This window comes from Vigna radiata, unplaced genomic scaffold, assembly GCF_000741045.1.
Source record: "Vigna radiata var. radiata cultivar VC1973A unplaced genomic scaffold, Vradiata_ver6 scaffold_441, whole genome shotgun sequence".
Taxonomy (NCBI): domain Eukaryota; kingdom Viridiplantae; phylum Streptophyta; class Magnoliopsida; order Fabales; family Fabaceae; genus Vigna; species Vigna radiata.
Window position 1 is genome coordinate 58,813 of NW_014543602.1, and position 21,008 is coordinate 79,820.

Consider the following 21,008-nt stretch of genomic DNA (forward strand, 5'->3'; position numbering starts at 1 on the left):
ACAATTTTTATTAAACAAAACCAATTCATCGTCCCCTTGGTTGAGAAACTAGACCAATCCATTTCTACACATCTTCTTAGCTTAGTCAAATTTCTTCACTTTTTCATGCTATGCTTAGATTGACTTCTTATAGTCTTGATTATTCGTTATTCTTGGATTTATATTTAAGGTGCTATGAAACTTTACCAAATTTATTTCTACACCTTAATGAGCTCAACTTAGTTGCAACATCTCGAAATATCCAAAGAACATTTGTGCAACTAAAAATTATTTTTAACATACTTTTGTATCTCATGTTAAATAAACCCAATTATAACAAATCCTTATTAAAATATTCTATTCAAATACACAAATCAATTAAGAATCCAATATTAAAAGGCTAAATGAGGTCATAAATATGCACTCATCAAAGAGGTAGGCTTCTATTTTCATAAGAAGCTAGCTTATTTTTCTTATATAGCCTATTGAGATATTTCAATGAGACACTTTCTTCTAAATGTTGTTTATGATTTTTTAATCCATTTAAACAGTTTGCTTTGGAAAGCATTACTTCAACTTTTGGCTTTAGACGTTATAAAATGCTTCTTCATTAGACATTACTATTTTAAATAGTTTTTCCTACACAACAATATTATTTTTAATGCTTTTTGTTAAACTTCAAAACTTGGGTTGCTTTAGACGGTCTATTCTCTAGATGATTTTGTCTTAACATGTTCTTGTTCATCGCTAAGATATATGCTTAGCTGAGTAGTTTATCCTTCCATGTTGTTGATCCTCAAGTCTTTAATGTCTCTTTAGGGTTCCATACAATGTTCGATATTGTTTTGAGGGTCAAAATCAGTTATAATCACTTTCAATCGACGAATTTTTCTAGGTGAAATGTATAAGGTCATTTTCAAGTTCGTGACATAGCACTCTCCAATCGTCTTTTAGTCAACGCATATAGTGCATATCCTACCTTTTTTTGAGGGGAATTTCATTGCTAGATGTGGGGTTAACGATATGGCCTTGTGGGTTGGGGCATGCCTGACTGATCAATACATTGTAGGATGTTTTGGCCTTAACAATGATGTATTGAATCTGAATCTCTCAACTATCCCACTCAGTCTCAATTCATGTTTGAAGGTTCAAATATCCCTTCACTTCTACTCATTCACCAGAGAGTCTAACAATTTGTTTGTTATACAACACAATAAGGTCCTCTTATATATCCATTTTCTAGAATGTCTTCTAGTATAAGATGTCGGGGTCAAGGGCTTTAAAGTCCTCTTCTGTAAGGGTGATAGGGGGCATACTCCTTTTTCTTGCAGATGTCAACGATCCATCTTCGAGGAAGCATTTAGAGATGGTATCGTTAGTGAACGAACTTGACTCCTACTTTTGCTGCAACTCCTTAAACTGGTTTGTCCATGGAATCCTAGGATGAACTTTCGAGGGCTTCTTGGTGGACTTTGCCTATGATGGAGAATCCACCAAGGACATTCGATCCTAACAAACATTTTCAAATGTCCCGCCTAAATTAACTTTTCAATCTTGTCTCTTAGGGCAACACATTCCTTAGTGGTGTGTCTGAGGTTTTTGTGGTATAGGTAGTGTGTAACACCCCATCACAGGATGCCACAAGTAAGTATAGAACATTCATTATTTTTAAAAAACTTAACCTCTAATACCATTGCTAAAAATGAATTGGTTAAACCACTTCCGTAGTCCCTATTTATATTGGGTTTTCCCAAATAGATTTCTTTCTTATTTTTTCCCCCAGTTAAGTCCTTAAAAGCTAAAATTTGACTCAATTGGTTCTCTGCTGTTAAATTGGGTTAACGGGATTAAGTCTTTGATGACCTGACAACTTGACATGGTAAAATTCTAATACGTGGCATTAGCATAGGTTGTTACGTGGAGGGACACCGACCTTCTCCTCCCTTCCTCCTCACACTCCCCCTCCATCATATTCACCCAATATGACCTCAAAAAGATCACCGCCTACAAGGTTGTCGAGTACGTCGAATCCAGCATGGCTCTCGGCCTTGGCACTGGCTCCACTGCCAAGCACGTCATCAACCGCATCAGCGAGCTTCTTCGCCAGGGCACACCGTCACTGGCTCCACTGCCACGAGCATTTAGGATCCCTTTGTCCGATATCGACTCCTACCCTATTGTCTATATGGCCATTGACGATGCCGACGAGGTTGACCCCTTTCTCAACCTCTTCAAGTGTCATGGTGGCTCCCTCTTGAGGGAGAGGATGGTGGGGAGCGCGTGCAAGAAGTTTATTGTCATTGCTGATGAGTCCAATCTCGTGAACTATGTAGGGGGGAGTGGATTGGCCATGCCCGTTAAGGTTATTCAGTTTTGTTGGAAGTTCACTACCGAGAGGTTGCGCAAGCTGTTTAAGGAGGCTAAGTGTGTTGCCAAGCTTAGCAATTTTGGGGAGAAGGAGGAACCGTAAGTCACTAACAATGGGAATTTCATTGTGGTTTGTATTTCAAGAGGAGTATTGGCTATTTGAAGGTTTCCAGTGACACAATTCTGCTGAGAATAAGAACATGGAATTGGTCATGTTTGTCACTAGAATAAGAACATCTGCACCTTTAGGCCCTGGTGCTAAAGCTACTTGAGTGAATTCACTCTTTCATTGACCCAAATTCTCTTCTCACTCCCTTGAAAAAATGATACAGACAAAAAAAAAATAAAAATTAACCAAATCATACATGCAAGCAAAGCAAAAACAAAGGAAATTAAACCAAAACCCTCAATAATCCAAAATGCAAACATTATAAGGCATCTGAACTTTCCATTTCCCCAATCCTCATAGACAAAAATTAGGAAATCCAGCATGAAGCAAAAGCTAACACCAATTTTTGATCTTTCATTCCAAGTCTTAATCTTTCCACGATCCACACCCGAATGTATTCATAAGCGAGAACGAAGGAGAAAATCGAACCTATGATAAGCCTGACATGATGCCGAATCGACCTAGTCGTTGAAAAAGCTAAAACCGAGCTGAGAAGCAGTGACACGAGGAACATGAATCTTATTTCAGGTACAATTCACCGATCATTTAGATCGTTCTTATTGGGTTGACATGTTCAATACGCTCTCCGACATGGGTGGCGGTGGCTTAACTTGTTCAGATTTTAAGAGCCCTTTTATTTTATTTTTTAATTACAAAATTTTCACCTAAGAGGCCACGTCATAAATTAATCCACTTCACAATGACACGTCAACAAAAAACTTAATCCCGTTAACCCAATTTAACAACGAGGAGCCAATTAAGTCAAATTTTCATTTTTAAGGATTCAATTGGGAAAAAAAAATTAAGAAATGGATCTATTTGAGAAAACCTAACATAATTAGGGACTGCAAAAGTGGTTTAACCAAATGAATTTAATAAAAAAAACTTTATAACTATAACTTAGAATTAAAGTAATAAATCGAACACGATAAAAACTATGTTTCAAACCTTTCAAGTAATTAACCCAAATCTTCTTTTTCTAAAGTTTGCTTATTATTTCACTATTATTGTCATGTAGCACGGTCATAACTTAATAAATGACGATTTATGTCTTTTAAAAAATAAAAAAATAGAAAAAAATAAAAAATAAAAATAAAAAATTTCACAAATTAATATATAATATTAATAAAAACAACAATAATCTCAATCCGAACTTAATGGAAATGAACAAATTAAACTATTTTTAAAATTAAAAAAACTAAATTGAACTAATAGAAAATTAAGGGACAAAATTAATCCAACCAAATAAATACAATAATAATATACAAACATATAATCTTGTGTGTGTTTTTTTAAAAAGAGTACAACCCCAGAAGATTATTTCAATGGAAGCAACTACCAAAGAAAATATAAGGAGAGTGGATATTCTCTCACTTATTCCTTTTCGTTTTTCCACATCAAATCAAATCAACACAACCACATTCTATTTTCTCCCATTATTATTACATAATCCCAAAAATATAAAAATTTCATATTATTTTTATTAAATTATGGTTGTCATGAAACACAAGTAAGAAAAAATAATATGTGTTTTCTTACAAGATCCCATTCTTAATAATTTCACATTAACTATGTTCAGAATAAAATACTATAAATTAAAAGAAGATAGATTTTATGTTAACAGTAAGGAAAAGCATTAGCTGCAAAATAACTATTAATACTGTGATAATCGTCTGAATTTAATCAATCTTTCGAACCATTGTTATTATCTAATCTAACGATTTTCCTTAATTTTGGGTGATTAGGTAATTAATTATTACAAATAAAATCATAGCAAGTACATTAAATATTCTTGGAAAAATAATCTGTCCCAAATTTTGTGATTCATTGATTTTCTTTTATATTATGATAAAATGAAAGAGTTTATTTAAACCAATAATTATAATAATAATAATTATAAAATTTTGCAATAGCGTATCAGTGATTTTCATTTGGTTGTTGTAGTTCCCTCTCACCACACAACACAACGCAACGCGTTGTTGCGTCTCTTCTTGGAGTGAGTCTGGTTAGGGCTGTTATGGAGTTCATACAGAGCCGCGTGGAGCCTTGGATCAAGGACCAGCGGGAGAAGCTGTTGGGCCTGAAGGACAAGGTGTCGTGGGGCCCACTCCAGTGGCGGATGAAGTGGCCGTGGGCCTCCCACCGTGAGCACAAGAAGCGGATCCAGGAGGAGTACCAACGCCTCACCAACCTCTGCCGCGCCCTCAAGGCGGACTCCGTCTCCGATTTGCAGGACCTGCTCTGCTGCATGGTCCTCTCCGAGTGCGTCTACAAGGTCTCTTTCCCCGTCTTAATTTATCGTTGTCTTCAAAATTAAAATAAGAATCGTAAAATGTTTGTTTGGATTGCGTTGTGTATATTCTGATTTGAGAGGAGTAATGTGTACTTCAATTTGTTCTTACTGTATTCACGGTGTTGTTTTTCAATCGATTTTGAAGTTTGAATTTTGATGAAATGTATTTTTTTCAAGTAAATTACCGAGGTTGACTGGAACTCTAAACTTGATTCGATATCTAAGTTGTGTCCTATCACGTGAACAAAGGTTTGTAGTAAATATCAGTGCGTATTATTGAGAAGAATATTTAATTCTAATTGGAGAACAATGCAAACAATACATAAAGAAGTGTTTGTATATATGTTGTTTGTGTTATTTTTCAATTAGAATTGGAGTTTACCTTGGTAATATGCGGAAAAATGTGTAAGTTATAGGATCATGCATATTATTGGGATTAAACTAATTCTAATTCAATAACAAGACAAACATGTCTAGAACTGTATGTAGATTTTCTGTCTGTAGTGCTTGTGACCGCAATTATGATTGTATCATAAAAATTGTGGTTTTTGGAGTTTCTGCAACCACAATTATGATCGTATCTTCCATATCCGTCTACAATATGAAGAAACACGGTTTCAAGTCGGGGTGTTAAAAGAAGAAACGCGGTGTCCTTGGTTTTATTAAAATTACATTTGCGGGTCTTCTTTATTAAACTTTGAAATGTGTAGGAAAAGGGTTTCTTAGACTATAGGTTTCATACAGTGTTGTTCTTCAACGACAATTCTATATGAGAGACACGGTTGGTTACTATGCACTATTATTAGCCTAAAACTACTTTACAATTGTATCTAATAGGACTTAATCATTTTAGCTTCATATTCTATTCATTGACATAATGTGAGCATAGGATGAATTCATATTAGATATCTCTGTCAAAACGTTTGAGTGATACTTTATGAAAATTAAACCTTTTTAATTTATGTAACATAGAAAATTGATTTTCTTTGGTTATAATTATAAGAAACATGGTAAAAGCTAATTGGCTCCATAAAGTAATCATAAATACTTTTTTTTTTTCCTAAAGCATAAATGAATATGATGAATATTTTAGAAGTTTGGTGTTCTTTCATGTGAATCATGAAATGAATAGGCCATATGCTATTGTATACAAATATTTCTGTCTATTCATTTTGAGGATTATTCCTAGAGCTTTAATATTCTTCAGTGTTTATTTAAATGCTACAAGTACAGTAGCTCTATGAAATGCGATGGTTTTCTATGATCTTGGAATCAATTGCAAGGCATATGCCTCTTAAAGTCTTAGACAAGTGCTTATAGCAACTTTGTAACTTTAATATGATTTTCTTGGGAGAATTATTGTATGAATATTTGTTAGCTAAATAAACTTATTACTCGTTATTTCTGACTTATTATATAGAGACCTGCTGGTGAGATGATTCGAGCTGTAAATAAATTTAAGGCAGATTTTGGTGGACAAGTTGTTGCTTTGGAGAGGGTGCAACCATCGTCAGATCATGTTCCTCATAGGTGTTCATTCATTCTTTATACAATTTAATTCTTCTTCTAATCTTACATTATTTGCAAAGATTCCAATATGCCATTATATATTTTGGTATTTGGAGGCTTTTATCCTTTGTTATTGTTCTCATCCATTCTAGAATATATTTGGAGGTAAAAAATAGGTTATTTGGACGATTTTTACATTAATTGGTCGTGATCTTTATTTTTAATGATTGCTTTTCAATGTCATGTGGCTTTGTTTGTTCTGTTTAGTGTTTTTTAACAACCTAGCATGTGAATTTCTAGTTTCACTTACCTTATTAGTAACTACTTATATTATTGCATTCTCTCTCAAAATAGAATTGTGCATTGAAGTACTTTGTCTCTTCTTCTTCTCTTAGGCTCTAAAAGATTATTTAGCGTTGGGTTCAAATTTTATGGACTGTCTTCCTTAGGTTTCTTTTATTTGACTTATGCAGTGGATGAAATAGAGAATGGATTTGGCTGTTATTCATAACAGAAAGATGTTGCTCATGATTAAGGAAAATAACAGACAAGAGAATAAACTCAATGTAGCAGGAATGTGAATGTTGCATTATATGAAGGCACAAACTACACTATTCGTACAAGATAGGATTAGGAACAGATACATTAGAGAAGAAGTTTGGGCAGTATTTTACGAAAGATGGTAGAAGCTCATCTTATATGCTTTTTGTAGGCATGTGTGCAGAAGATCTGCAATAATTCAAATAGATGAGATGGAGATTAGCAATCCCTAGTGGTAAAGAGACTGAGAAATACTATTATTGAAACTATTATGGAAGATTGAGAGGTCAACAATTTGTCAATACTCCATAGACGTGAATACATGATCTATGATAGAATATTTTAGAATTTGATACATGTAGTTGAACCCGACTAGTGGAATATGACTTGGATGTTATTGCTGTTGTTGTGTCATACTTATTTGGTTATTATGTTGTTGAAGGTATTTGTTGGCAGAGGCAGGTGACACATTATTTGCTTCCTTTATAGGAACAAAGCAGTACAAGTGAGTTTTTTCATACGATTCCATGTGTAAGCCTTTCCAAATTCATTTTAACTTCAAGAATCTTTACCTTTTTCTATTTTGATGAAAGGGATGTCATGGCTGATGCAAATATACTTCAAGGTGCCATCTTTCATGATGATGCTGTTGAGGAATCTGAAAAAAATGAATCAACTGAATCTGACAATGATGAAAGCCATAATGGAAAAGACTATACGTGGAATCCTCTACAGTCCAGGTCTAAGAAACCGAAGAAGAAATACAAACCTGCAGCTCATAGGGTAAATGACTATTATCCAATATGTTTTTATTAAATTAACTTGCAGACTCTTATACCTGGAGATCTTTAAATAGACTCATAGTTTAAAAGGGTGACTGGATCCCAATAGTTTCATAAACCTTTTTATTGAGTTCCTTGAATCCAGTTTGTTTATTATTATTATTATTATTATTATTATTATTATTATTAGTGCTATTTTTAATCTTTAGGGACCTGATACATAACTGTAATGACTGGATTGAAAATTTCCAAATTATATAGGGACCTATAGATTAATTTAACTATTTTGTCAAGTTCTTATAGATTGTTGCTTCTTTATATGGTAAATTTGTAATAGTTCGATTTCTATGGTTTTCTTATCTATTTTTCTTTATAATTTTTCAACTGTTCAACTCTTTATAACCTTAGGATTTCATTCAACAGTAAAATCGCAACCTTGGTTCTGGTATGAGTAAAATATTATGTTTCTGATTCCAATAATTTCCTTCATAATTCATATTACATCTCAGGGTTTCATGGCTCGTGCTAAAGGAATACCTGCTTTAGAATTATATAGGCTTGCTCAAAAGAAGAAACGCAAGCTAGTTCTATGTGGTCATTCACTTGGTGGAGCAGTGAGTTTGACTCATCCAATTTGGATTTTAAAGCATTACTGCTTTAGTGTTTGAACAAATTACATATGTAAAGTTCCTTGTATACACAGGTAGCTGCATTAGCTACTCTTGCCATTTTGAGAGTAATTGCTGCTTCATCTTCATCTTCATCAAAGGAAAATGAAAAAGTCTCTATCAAATGCATTACATTTTCTCAACCTCCAGTTGGAAATGCTGCTTTGAAGGAGTATGTTTTCCCTGTTCTTTTTTCTCACTTTCTAAATTGGTTAGCCCCTGATTCTTCTTCAAACCTGCAAAACTAGAATATTAATTATTTGTTTCCTTGTTTTTTCTTTTCTTTGCAGCTATGTTAATAGAAAAGGTTGGCAGCATTATTTTAAGAGTTACTGCATTCCAGAAGATCTGGTTCCCCGTATTTTATCTCCTGCTTATTTTCACCATTATAATGCTCAGACTCAGCCAGGGCCTTCTGAGAATGAAACTGACAGCTCATTATTGAGAAAACACAAGCATGGGTCAGGGAAGCTTAACACAGAGCAGTTGGTTTTGGGGGTAGGGCCTGTGCAGAGATCATTCTGGCGACTCTCAAGGCTAGTCCCTTTGGAAGGTCTACGAAGACAATTTAGTACAGGCAGAGAAAGACCGATCAGTTCCAATGAAAGAAATTCATTGCCTGATTCTCTTGCAAATACTTTGAATGAGGAGGAAGTAGTTGCACCGCAGTTGCTTGAAATACAAGAGGGTTCTGATGGCATATCACTCAAGCCTTTACCTGAAGCTGATAAACATTCACTAGAGGTTCCAATTAATGGGAAAACAGATACAACGAACAATGTGATGACTGGAGATGAGAAAAAGTGGCGCAGAGTGCCTTATTTGCCTTCATATGTGCCATTTGGACAGGTAGATATTATGGACTGATGATTTAGTTCAGTTTTCTTTTTTAGTCACCACAGGTTCTATATATGTTTTTACTTTCTTACTTTTTCATGGTGTACTGCTTTTGATGTTATTGTTATTGTACTTGCATGCAAGAGATTGATTGATTTGTCCTATAAGATGAAAAAAACTAGATCAGAAACTAGAGTGGAATTTCTTTGTCAAATCCTTAACTGCCAATCTGAATCAGTATGATGATGGCAGAATGGACTGTAATTCTCACCAACTAACTCGATTATCCTCTCCACCCTTTCTCATAATTATTGTAGTCGATTGACTTAAATTTTTTTATAAATATAAAAACTGTCAATACTCCCCAAGTCGATAGTTCCCCCTAAACATTCTCTTGGTCCCCTAGGTAAACAGCTTGTGGCTTTTGAAATTGTTGCTGAGTTGATTGAAGCATGTTGACTAAACCAATAAAACCATTTAGTACAAGAATAATTTATAATCCTCCTGGATCAAACAACTTATGAACACTCCTGTACTCCTTCAGTTCTGTGTTTTGAGTTTCCTATGGTTTGTATGGCCATAAAACCGAGCATTAGTGGCTCTGAAATTATACTAAGATCCCATGGCTCCCTTTGTAAACTGCACTACTCCACATGGTTTAGCTGATAATTATTAATATCCTTCACCTTTTTGTCCTTTTCCTCCTCTTTTCCCACCCAAAAAGTATCCATCTCTAGCAGTCTCATTCTTGATCTGAAGAACTTTTTTTCTTCAATCTTCTGCTTTTTTGACCTGATTTTTTTTTCTTGTTTCTCCTAAGTTATTCCCAGTTTTTGCTTCTTTCTTTCTTTCTATCTTTCCCTTCTGTTCTTTTCATACCTTTATCTTCTGTTATGTTTTCTTGCTTCCTTTTGTCCGTTAAAGCAACCATTTTACTGTGGTTTAAACGTTTAAGGAAAAACCTAATGATTAATGCATTGGATTCTATAATCAATGTCAACCAGGCTTTAAATTTTATGCACTTGACAATGCAAAATCAACTTTAAATGCACAGGATCAAAAGAAAAGGAGTAAAATGATTCCATATCTTATGTTTTTCCTTAGTTAGTGTACATTATTTTCAAAATTTCATTTTCTCTGGATGCTATGTTTCTATTAATTAATTTTGAACTCATTGGAACTTGTTTCATGTAAGACAGCTTTATTTATTGGGAAATTCTGCTGTAGAGTCTCTATCAGGTGCAGAGTACTCAAAGTTGACATCGGTATGATCTTTTCTTCATTGCTTATCAATCTGTGATATTGTTCTAGTGTCCCAATTTAGGCTTAAGGTTTATCTTCCAACTTTATATTTATGAATATGGTAGTGTAAGTTCTCTCATTTAGTTTTCCTTTGGCAAAGACATTTTCAGGTCAGATCTGTGATTACTGAATTGAGGGAAAGATTTCAATCACATTCAATGAAGTCATATCGATCTCGATTTCAGAGGTAACCATCTTTCTCATTAGGTTACACTAACAAAATTGGGTTTGCATAGTTTTCAAATCATTGACACCTAAATGATCATATGCTTTCATCATCCCAAGATTCATGCCCAAATCATCTTATCTACTGTAAATATTTCTGAGGATATGTCCTCCAAGCTTCTTGAATTCCATCTAATGGGCTAATTATTGTTTGAAGCTTTTGATAATGCTTTTCTACATTAATTGGTGTTTCATATAGGAATAATACTGCTTTTCCTTCCTGGTTTGCAGAATCTATGACCTTTTTATGAGTGTTGATTCCTCATCTTTCTCTGGCATTGATCAGTTTCCTCATCTGAAGCAATGGCTTGGGTTTACAGCTGCTGGCACTGTGGAGCTTGGTCACATAGTTGAGTCCCCTGTTATTCGAACTGCAACCTCAATTGTTCCTTTAGGATGGAATGATGGACTACGAACAAAAAATGGAGAGCCTCTGAAAGTTGATATTGCTGGTTATGGGTTGCATTTATGTACACTGGTTCACGCTCAAGTGAATGGTAACTGGTATTGTCATCACCCCATAAAACATCATCGTTTCTAAGATAAATGGAACAGAGAGAGGAGAGAAAAATAACAGTGAAAGAATCCGTGTATTATTCACATTACTTGCACAATCATAAGTACATTGACTTATTTATGAGTCATTTACTGACAGCTGTCTAATGTTGACAGCTGTTCAATTACAGAGAAAACACTTATACAAAAACAAAGAAAGCTCCACAATATACTAACTATCAACTATTTAGCTATATTATTACTGACACGAAATCACTTATTGGTTTAGTTTTCTTTTGATAAAATTTCTAAATACTAATTGGATCTGTTTAGATTTGTAATGGCTGGAAATGTGGGCAGGCCCAGGGCAGAGAAAGAATTAGTAGTTATAATCAAGGTTGTCAAATTCAGAGTTTATGTAAACTCTTGAGTTTATGTAAACTCTCGAGTTTACGTAAGCTCGTGAGAATTTAGTAAATTCGATTCGTAAACTCATAAGAGTTTGACATGATTTTTTTTTTTTATATATATAACATTCTAATTCAAATAAGTCTACAAAATTATAGAACTTAAAAAGTACTTTAAATAAATAAGTTCATACAAATATTATAAAACATAAATCCAAATATCAAGTGTCTATGTCTAATCCTCTAATTCTCTACTGACATTATCATCTCCATCATCATCTTCATCCAACTCTTCCCATGATGAAAGTTGTGCATCCTCATTGGCATCAAAAGTTATTTTATCAAGATCAAGGGCATCTAGAGCTAGATTTGTTGTTGTTCTATCTAAGTGAACATTTTCACCGTCATTTCAAATAAGTTCCAATTACGCTCACATTCTTAAGAATTACAAGTCAAGCTTAGAATTTTGAATGGAAAATCTCTTCAACTCCGGAGTTCCATCCCCAAACATCTTCCACCATTCCACAGGATCTAATGCTTTTCTCACTTACAATCTTTGAGCAATAATTGCATTTCACTTTTCTATCATTACAATTAATATCTATCCCATGTTTCCATCCAATATCAGACCTCTTTCCTAGAGTATTTTTATTTCTACTTCTACCTTTAATAGATGAGGAAGCATTTGGATTCCTCTCAGTTGAATTTGATCCATTCCCAAACATTCCGATCAAATTTCAATTTTTTACTACAAAATAAAAAAATATATTATAAATGAAATATCCCTGTTTTTGGTAGACTAGAGAAGAATATCTAGTAAAAAAATGCACAAAACAGTGTAGAGAGGGACTGAATATAATAGGCTGAAACATAACTCAAGAATAATACCACTTACACAAACAAACAGTGCAAACTCTGCATAGAAAGCGGGCACTGTGTGTGTGATAAAAACAGGGCTCGTGACAGAAAGCGACCGGCAGTGGCAAGCAACGGCAATAGCGAGTCAGGTGGCGATGACGAGCATCGATGTCAATGGCAAATGCGATGGCAAGACACGACATGGTTACGAGAGAAGGGCTGCGGACCGAGATTTTGCAATTGTGAGAGAGGGGCTGCATGACAAAGAAGTTCATAAGAATGAAGAAGGGCATATTCCAATTTTTTCCATTATTCTCTCTCTTTTGTGGACTTTCTTTGGTTTTAACTATCTTTCTTAAGGTTCCTAACAAATCCCGTGCACTCTTAAAGTTCAATAACCTAATGCTAACCCTTAAATCCTCCTAACAATATGTAATATTTCTTTGACATTTTGGTTATCAGTAGCATCTTTCTTGTTACTCCATCTCCATTGGTTATTGTGATTGCTAATATATATGGTTATGAAAGCATCTTATTTTCTTTGTTAAAGTGCATAATGTCTGGGTTACAAACTTACAATTTGTTTTTAAGCTGAATTAGTTGAATGTTGTTGAGTCAATGCTTTTCATTTTTATATTGGTCTGTCAAAGTTATGATTTTATGAGCTCTCTTCGGAACACTCCATGTCTTAGTTTGACTTGAAAATTTACGTATCTTATCTGAATGAGTTTAATCTTTTTTTAGGAGATGATTAATTTGTGTTTGGAGAAGTAGTTTTTTCAAGGCCAAGTGCAGCTGTTAATTACCTGGTTTGATAATATTTTTGGAGAAACAAAACATCTATTTTCTATATGATTAAGTGATTCATAGTAAGTGGGAAGGGAAGTGGATTCCTGAAATTTCAAGATATTCATTATCATTCAAGTGATTCACCCCTTTCCTGTTGTTTCTCATTGCATATTATTTCTGCAAAATAACTTCAATACGCTAGGTGTGTGACATTTGTTTAATGTTCATTAGGTGTTCAACTATGGTTGAATCATTTCCTTCTCCACCAAACTATTCTTCAGATCAAGGAATGCAGCCTGAGATACAGAGGTTGAGAATATTAGTTGGTCCTCCACTAAGAAGTCCACCAAAACATCAAACTGTGTTAGACTCATTGATGCCTGCTTTTTCTTCTGTTGACTCTGAGACTGCAAGTAGTTCAGCACCTGTTGACAAGGATAAATTCATCCGTCCAGAAAGTTTAAATAACTTTGTAATATTTTGCACAAGTGATTTTACAACTGTTTCCAAAGAAGTTCATGTGAGGACCCGCCGAGTACGATTAGTTGGGTTAGAGGTAGGCAATTTTTCTTGGGGGCAGCACATTTAACTCCATTTATTATTTGTCTATTGACATGCGTGAGTTTTCTATGTGCAGGGAGCTGGTAAAACTACTCTTTTAAGGGCTGTCTTGAATAAATGTAAACCAAATACTGCTGCCAATGATGATGCTGTTTCAGAGGTTGTGCGAGAAGTTATTGCTGACGGTTTGTGCTATTGTGACTCCAGTGGAATAAATATGCAGGTTTTCCCTTTTCCATTATTTTTATTTGTCAGATTATTATTATTTATAGAAAAAAGAACAAGCATGTTCTTCATTTCTGATGTTTGCCTGCTCTATAGATCAAACAACCTAATGTTAACCAGCTGAATGTCTGTTGCTTGTACTATTTGCATTCTATATTAAGGAGGGTAATGGTGTTGTTATCAATCTATTACGAGCATTATGTTTCAATGAATTGTTATTAATATTTTAGTCAACGCAGTTAATATGATAGGCAAACTGGCCAGTTTTAATGTTCTTATTACATAACTACTTGAGCTGGATATAAATTCTTCTCTGTTTAATTTTGTAGAAAAATATTCCTATAACCGAGTGCTGTCAAATACTCCGTAGTTAAGCAAACACTTGAGACACATAGTTATGATTGCTTTTAAGAGCTTGGCATGAGCACTAGTAGGTTTTGTTCATGTGTTAGATTGCAAATAAACATTAACGTTGTTTTACAGGAACTAAATGTGGAAACTTCTCGCTTCAGGGATAAACTGTGGCTTGGAATACGTGATCTAAGTCAGAAGACAGATTTGATTGTTTTTGTTCATAACTTATCCCATAGCATACCCCGATGTAGTAATTCAAATGATAATCAACAAAGGCCAGTCCTGTCACTTTTCTTAGATGAAGCTAAAACTCTTGGAATTCCTTGGGTTCTTGCAATCACAAACAAATTTGCAGTTAGCGCACACCATCAAAAGGCAGCAATTGAGGCTGCTTTGACAGCATACCAAACATCACCTGGCTCGGCTGAAGTTATAAATTCTTGTCCCTATGTTATGCCCGGATTTGTTGGGGCTTCTATTTCTTTGGATGCAATCAATACAAATTCTACTAAAAGGGTGGGTGCTGAAAAGTTTATATTTGCTCCTATTAACTTCATTAGGAAGCCTTTCCTTAAAAGGGAGATTGTTTTTCCAGTAGAAGGAGTAAATTCTCTCTGTCAGCAAATTCACCAAATACTCCGAAGTCGTGAGGAGTCTTCCTTTCAGGTGAGAAAATCTTTATTCTATCAAATCTCGTGCTTGTTTGAATAATTTTACTTGTACATTATTTTGTTTTGCATATATTTCACTTCTAAACTGTGATTATGGCCATTAGAATAACACTTTTTATTATTAATTAAATTTTTTTGAGATTCCTCTTTGTTATTTGACAAGACTCTTATGCTATGTTTGGATTGGGGGATGAATTTGGGAGAGTGGATTTGAGAGGGGTATTAAATATAGTAAAACTAGGTATAGGATTAATCTCCCTTAGGTGTAAAATACATATAGGGTAATATATTTATAATGAAGAATGATACAAGTATATATGGCAACCAAACATAACTATGGTAAACAAAAGATATTGTTAGAAAAAAATATCATCAATATTTACGAATATCAAACAATATCAAATGTCTATGTTTCCTAATTAACATAAAGTGCAATATATCTATAAAGAAGAAAGTTGAGTTGTTAGAAAGTTGAGTTGTTTGGATTAGGGGAAAGATGGTGAGAAATGAAGGTATTTGAGATGAAAGTTTATAGGAGTTAATCAGTAATGTGATGTGTTTTATAGATTAAAAAATATTTTAATCGATAAAAATAGAAGATTACTATTTTGCCCTTGATTATTACTATTTTGTTATTTTTATACTATTATTATTTATATTATTATTACTATTTTATAGTTCTGTTAGATATATTATCTTTATTTTATATTTATCTTTTATTTTTAGTTTGTTTGTTATTATTTCTTATTTATATTTTGGGCTTAGCCCATATTTCTTGTATTATAAATAGAAAACCCTATGTGTATATTCAACACAAGGGAGATTAATCCCAAATATAATTTTTTCACTATATTCAACATGGTATCAGGAGTCTATCCTAGCAATATTTGTTGTTGGGCATGTTGTTCCACCCGCTATCCGACCACCCATTAAATGTCTAATCCCAGGCTCGAGATGTATATACCTCGGCGTAAGGGAGGTGTGTTGGAAGTTCCACATTGACTAGAGATAAGGCCAATTCAGTGTATATAAGTGGGTGCAAACCTTACCCTACAAGCCGATTTTGTGGGGTTGAGTTAGGCTTAAAGTCCACTTCTATCAATAAATATTACTATGGATTATTTGTTTGATGGTCAAAACACCTTTACATAAATGTTACACTTCAAACTATAAAGTTTTCATCACACTAATTTATTTCTCACTATCGTATAAAATTTCAATAAAAACTTCTTTATTTTAAATTATTGAAATAGAATACTAAACCCTAATCATGAAACTTTTGTTGCTAGTCTCTTAAAGTTTGTAGAGATTGGCGACACATGGGGCAAGTCTGACCTATTATGATCGTAATCATGTCAGCACCATAACAAATAAGATCAAAGCAGATATTTTCATTAAGTCTTTATGGATTATATTAGTAACAAACTTGGTACATACGATTTGTATATACCAGTTTGAGGGGGAGTGTTAGATATATTATCTTTATTTTATATTTATCTTTTATCTTTAGTTAGTTTGTTATTATTTCTTATTTGTATTTTGGACTTAGCTCATATTTCTTCTATTATAAATAGAGAACCCTATGTGTATATTCAGTACAAGGGAGATTAATCCCAAATATAATTTTTTCACTATATTCAACAAGTTCTATCATTACTATATTAATAATTATAATGAGTATTTTATTATATTTATTATGTTATACTATTTTATTAATTTTATATTCACTGTTTCCATGAAAATTAAACTTATTCAACTATAAACAATTATGAAAGGAGAAAATGGTCATTGGAACGTAATTCCTCGCTAATCTTTCCAATTTTGCAAAGAAAGTCAACCTTCATTACTTGCTTTGTTTTCTGTTTTTAAACACTTCTTATTTGTTGTTTTTCGTGCTTTCTCTTCCATTCATTGCTTGCATTTGTCTTTGCAAATCCGTGCCTGGAAACAAAAACCGCATTAATGTAATTCTCATATGAATTTCAATCAATGATAAAAGATATTAGAGGATATGTTTCTAGCACATATATTGTGGCGTTTTATCTATTATCATCACAGAATGGTATGATGCATTTCTTTTATATATTTATTCTTGAGCTTTCACTAAATGCTTAAATTTTTTTAGCATAGTTGGTTATTGACATATTTGAACAGCTTTGATGGCCAAGCAATAACATTTTGATATTGTCCCCACTGTTTAAAATTAAGTTCAATAGATAGATTATAAAAAATGAGCTTTACTTGTGATCTTTCAGCTAAAAGCTTAAAAGATAGGAGAATCAATTGTTAACCCTTGCGAGTAAGGCACGATTAGGAAAGCTCTATAGTAGACTAGGTAATAGTTGTTCAGGTACGGTGCACCCAAGGTAAAGGGTATATGGGTCTTGATGTAGTTGTAGTATTTGTATAGAGTAAAGGTTAGTTATTAGGTAAGTATCTCAATTATTTAGGTCATTTATATTGAGTTCCTTTTTATAGATTCCACAAGACATAACTTTTGATCCTCCTCGTGTTAGTAAGTTGTGAAGTCTATACTAACTAAAAATTTGAACTCATTTAGTGCATGTTGAAAATATATGCCTAAATATTTGTAATTTGAATTTGAATTTGATTAAGGTGGTTTTTGTTGTGTTTCAAATTTTAAAATATTGTTCAGAGAAAGAGAAATATATGGTTTTATAAATCTAAATATAGGAAGCTATTAGTTTGTTTCTAAGATTAATATAATGCTAATATTTTTGCTCTATATAGAGTTAATGATCAATATGTTGTTGAAGCTCCTTCACATAATACATCTCTTATTCTTTCAAAATATATTTTAAACAAAAAAAGCTAAACAGTATCCAGCATATTACACTATTTTGATAAGAGATGCTCAGATATTCCAGTTGTCTAACATAGACTAGAATACTATAAGAGGAAAAGTCAACCCGTGTAAACCTTGATGTGGGTTATGATGATATATTACTTATTCACTTACCAACTTTTCTTGTTTGATTTTGAAAGGCGTGCATGTAGTGTCGTTGACATAGAATAACATTACATTGGTACTAATTTAGGTGTAAGAGGTGTCAGATAATGGTGTTATCACTTGTCAAACTAATTCTGGAAAAGAAATGGACTGGGTTGACTTAAATGAAAAGGTGCATATTTTCACTCAAAGAAATGCATATCCTGTAGAATATAAATTTACATATACCTTTGTTTTTTCTTCTTTTTAACACCCCCTTTTAATTTTGCACCCTGTAATTTTATAGAAAGTATTATGTTTTAACTTCAAGTGTTTTAAGTTTAATGCTCCAACTTCTGTCTTCACACTGCTTTTACCATGTGTCAAATTTTTGGCCAAATTTAATTTTCTTGGTTCCGTCCTTGGTGGCGTTATGTAATGTTAAAGTTTCGGCTGTAATTGAGACCTTTAAAGGTCATCCTTTTTCTGGAAGTATGTGCTCATGTAACTTGAGATTTCCAGGGCTTTTTAATACCATCTACTCCCTTGTGTTTTGAGTCCATCAGCTACACTAAAATATATTGGCAGTTAAAATATATTCATGTAGAGTTAGCCTCTTTTTTTTAAGAAAATGATTTATAATTAAATATAGAAAACAGTTATGATAATTAGACAGATTTTCCAGAAATTGTTAGGGAGCAAAAGCCCCTAACAAGAATTTTATAGTTTTTCTTTTCTTTGAAATCTGGAAAAGGAGCTTGTAAAAAAAAGTTGTCATGACAACACTTTATCATAGGAGATAAATTACCTGTCTTATGAGTGATAAATCAATAGTTACCTGTATAAACATACATTTTTTATGACGAGATATCCTCGTTGAGGTACTTATGGAGCCCCTCCCTAAAAGAACATTCGTGTTGGCTCAAGCCATTGGCGCATGTTTGGCATCAGAGCAAACTTTATCCCATTTCTTTTTACTAACCATAAACTTGGAGTCCACCTTTTTTTTTTTTTTTTTTTTTTTCTTGTGTTACCTGAATTCCGACAGTTCTGTGCCCTGTTTGTCTGCAATACTTCGTGCCATTTAGTTTTCTGCAATACTTGGTGTTATGATGGTCCTTGCTTTGCACTTAAGGGTGTGGTGCCTTTTTTCGTGAGGTTCTTTCACTAAACAATGTGTGTGAATCTTGTAATGATGCAGTTCTTTAGATACTTCACTAAAGATAAAAGATGGAAATCTGGTTAAATAGCAGTTTAGTTATTAGGATCTCTCTCATTTAGACATTCTACATTAAGAAAATGATAGAATTTCAGTTATTGCTAAACCAGCTGAGCTATTGGGTTAGAAGTTCAATCTGTTATGCTCAAGTTCCTTATTTAAGGTGAAGCTTAGTAAAATATTGACATGTACACTTCAGATCTAATTCAATATTAAAAAACTAACCTGTATGGTGAGAATTGTTCTTTACTTGTATATACTAATTTGGTCAAAATAACAGTGAACGTGGGATCTCCAATAATACTTTTTCTGGTCAATGACTGAACGTTGTCGGGATTGAATATTTACAGCTGAGTTTGATAACAGCCTGATAAATAAAGCAATAATCGATAGGATAAATTCTAATATTATTTTAGAATTTAGGTTTGGTACCTAACCCAGCCTTATAAAATATAGTTGTGAGATAAGGAAAGACTGTTCTCCATTCGTACACATTATTTTGGTCACATGACTATTGATGTTGGATTTCCAACATTAATGATACCAATATTTTCTCATGTTTTCATTGAACAGCCTGATTATTTTTGTATAACAATGCATGCTAAGAAATTCTATTTCTTATTAATGATTTCATCTCAGGAATTTGCAAGGGATAGGCTTACGATGGAGTTGGCACGAGAGCAAGCAATGTCAATTGAAGCAAGGAGAGATGCTCGAGCAAAGGAAAATTCATTGAATTCTGCTGCTGTGGGGGCATCTGTTGGTGCCGGTCTTGGCCTTGTCCTAGCAATTGTAATGGGTGCAGCATCTGCCCTCAGGAAGCCCTAAGGACCAAATTTTCCTTATAATGGACTCGGGGCTCGCTCAACGGAAGTTGGATCTTGTCTTCCCGGTGCTCATATAATTTTTGTTATTAGGATTTCATTCTTTTCCTAGATAATAGGTATATAGATAGAAGAAAAGTATACGAAGGCAAGTTTTAATTTACTTGTCAAGTTAGCAGCATATTTCACTCATTTATTTATTGAATTATTTTAAATTTCTTGAATTTTGAGTTTGTTATATTGTGAGGCTTGGTAAAAATGCCAGTAGATTGGAATCCATTGAAATTGTGCTGATTGAGCTAAAATAGAGCACTTGACATGTTTTAATCCTTTTTAAAACAAAAACAAGATATCATCCTTCTTATGTTGACATTGATTCCAAATGCTCCATGCAGTTTTACACAAAAAACAAATAACTAATATTTTCCTCTACATTGCCACACATAACACAGGTTTGAATCCTTCAGTATACCTCACCTACCCAAATTATCCAATGTTGCCACTTTGTTTAGAAGAATATTCCAAGAAAAGTGTTGAGCAGATGGGAGAGCTTTAGTCTTCCAAAATTTCTTAAAAATCTCGTTTGGTTCTCCTTGATTCACACCCATCAACTTCTTGTAGGCTGATTTAACAGTATAAGTTTCTGCACTTATGTCTTTCCATATCCATAGAAAGTGTTATCTTTGTTAGTTCACCCTTTAGTAGACATGTCCGTCCATCAAGCGGTTGACATTTTCCTTTCCATCTAGCCAACCGTTTCCTAACCTCTCATTCCACATGTCATAATCATTCTCAGGTAAGAAAAAAGGAAAATTAATGATTTCACAATTAAGCAGTTCTGCATATCTCAATACCATACTTGCATGTAACCCCACACCTATTTTGGGTTTAGAAAAGTTTACCCGAAGTTCGGAGGCTAGCTCAAATCACCTTAAAAAACTCTTATTAACCATAATATATTGTGTTAGCATGGCATAGAAATAA

General features: G+C 33.5%; 2 protein-coding genes across 4 annotated transcripts; both read left to right on the forward strand.

Moving 5' to 3' along the window:
• The first annotated feature begins 1,240 nt into the window (after positions 1 to 1,240).
• LOC106754592 (probable ribose-5-phosphate isomerase 1) lies at positions 1,241 to 2,645 on the forward strand. Its single transcript, XM_014636631.2, is given in 3 exon segments — positions 1,241 to 1,348; positions 1,889 to 2,474; positions 2,477 to 2,645. Coding segments are annotated over 3 exon segments (795 nt in total). The 3' UTR covers positions 2,578 to 2,645.
• A 1,807-nt stretch (positions 2,646 to 4,452) lies between these two features.
• On the forward strand, positions 4,453 to 20,303 carry LOC106754600. 3 transcript variants are annotated; one of them, XR_002666948.1, is made up of 15 exons: positions 4,453 to 4,790; positions 6,229 to 6,338; positions 7,300 to 7,362; positions 7,451 to 7,640; positions 8,149 to 8,253; positions 8,343 to 8,479; positions 8,598 to 9,156; positions 10,344 to 10,409; positions 10,557 to 10,633; positions 10,903 to 11,175; positions 13,452 to 13,776; positions 13,858 to 14,004; positions 14,490 to 14,876; positions 14,956 to 15,026; positions 19,840 to 19,911. XR_002666948.1 is itself a non-coding variant. In XM_014636638.2 (14 exons), the coding sequence occupies exons 1-14, from the start codon at positions 4,533 to 4,535 to the stop codon at positions 20,026 to 20,028; spliced, it is 3,036 nt and encodes a 1,011-aa protein (XP_014492124.1). In that variant the 5' UTR covers positions 4,453 to 4,532; the 3' UTR covers positions 20,029 to 20,303. The 3 variants fall into 3 exon arrangements, 2 of the variants coding, with proteins under 2 accessions (XP_014492124.1, XP_014492127.1); XM_014636638.2 differs by having other exon boundaries at positions 14,490 to 15,026; positions 19,840 to 20,303; XM_014636641.2 differs by lacking the exon at positions 4,453 to 4,790 and adding an exon at positions 6,791 to 7,092 and having other exon boundaries at positions 6,237 to 6,338; positions 14,490 to 15,026; positions 19,840 to 20,303.
• The last annotated feature ends 705 nt before the right edge of the window (positions 20,304 to 21,008 follow it).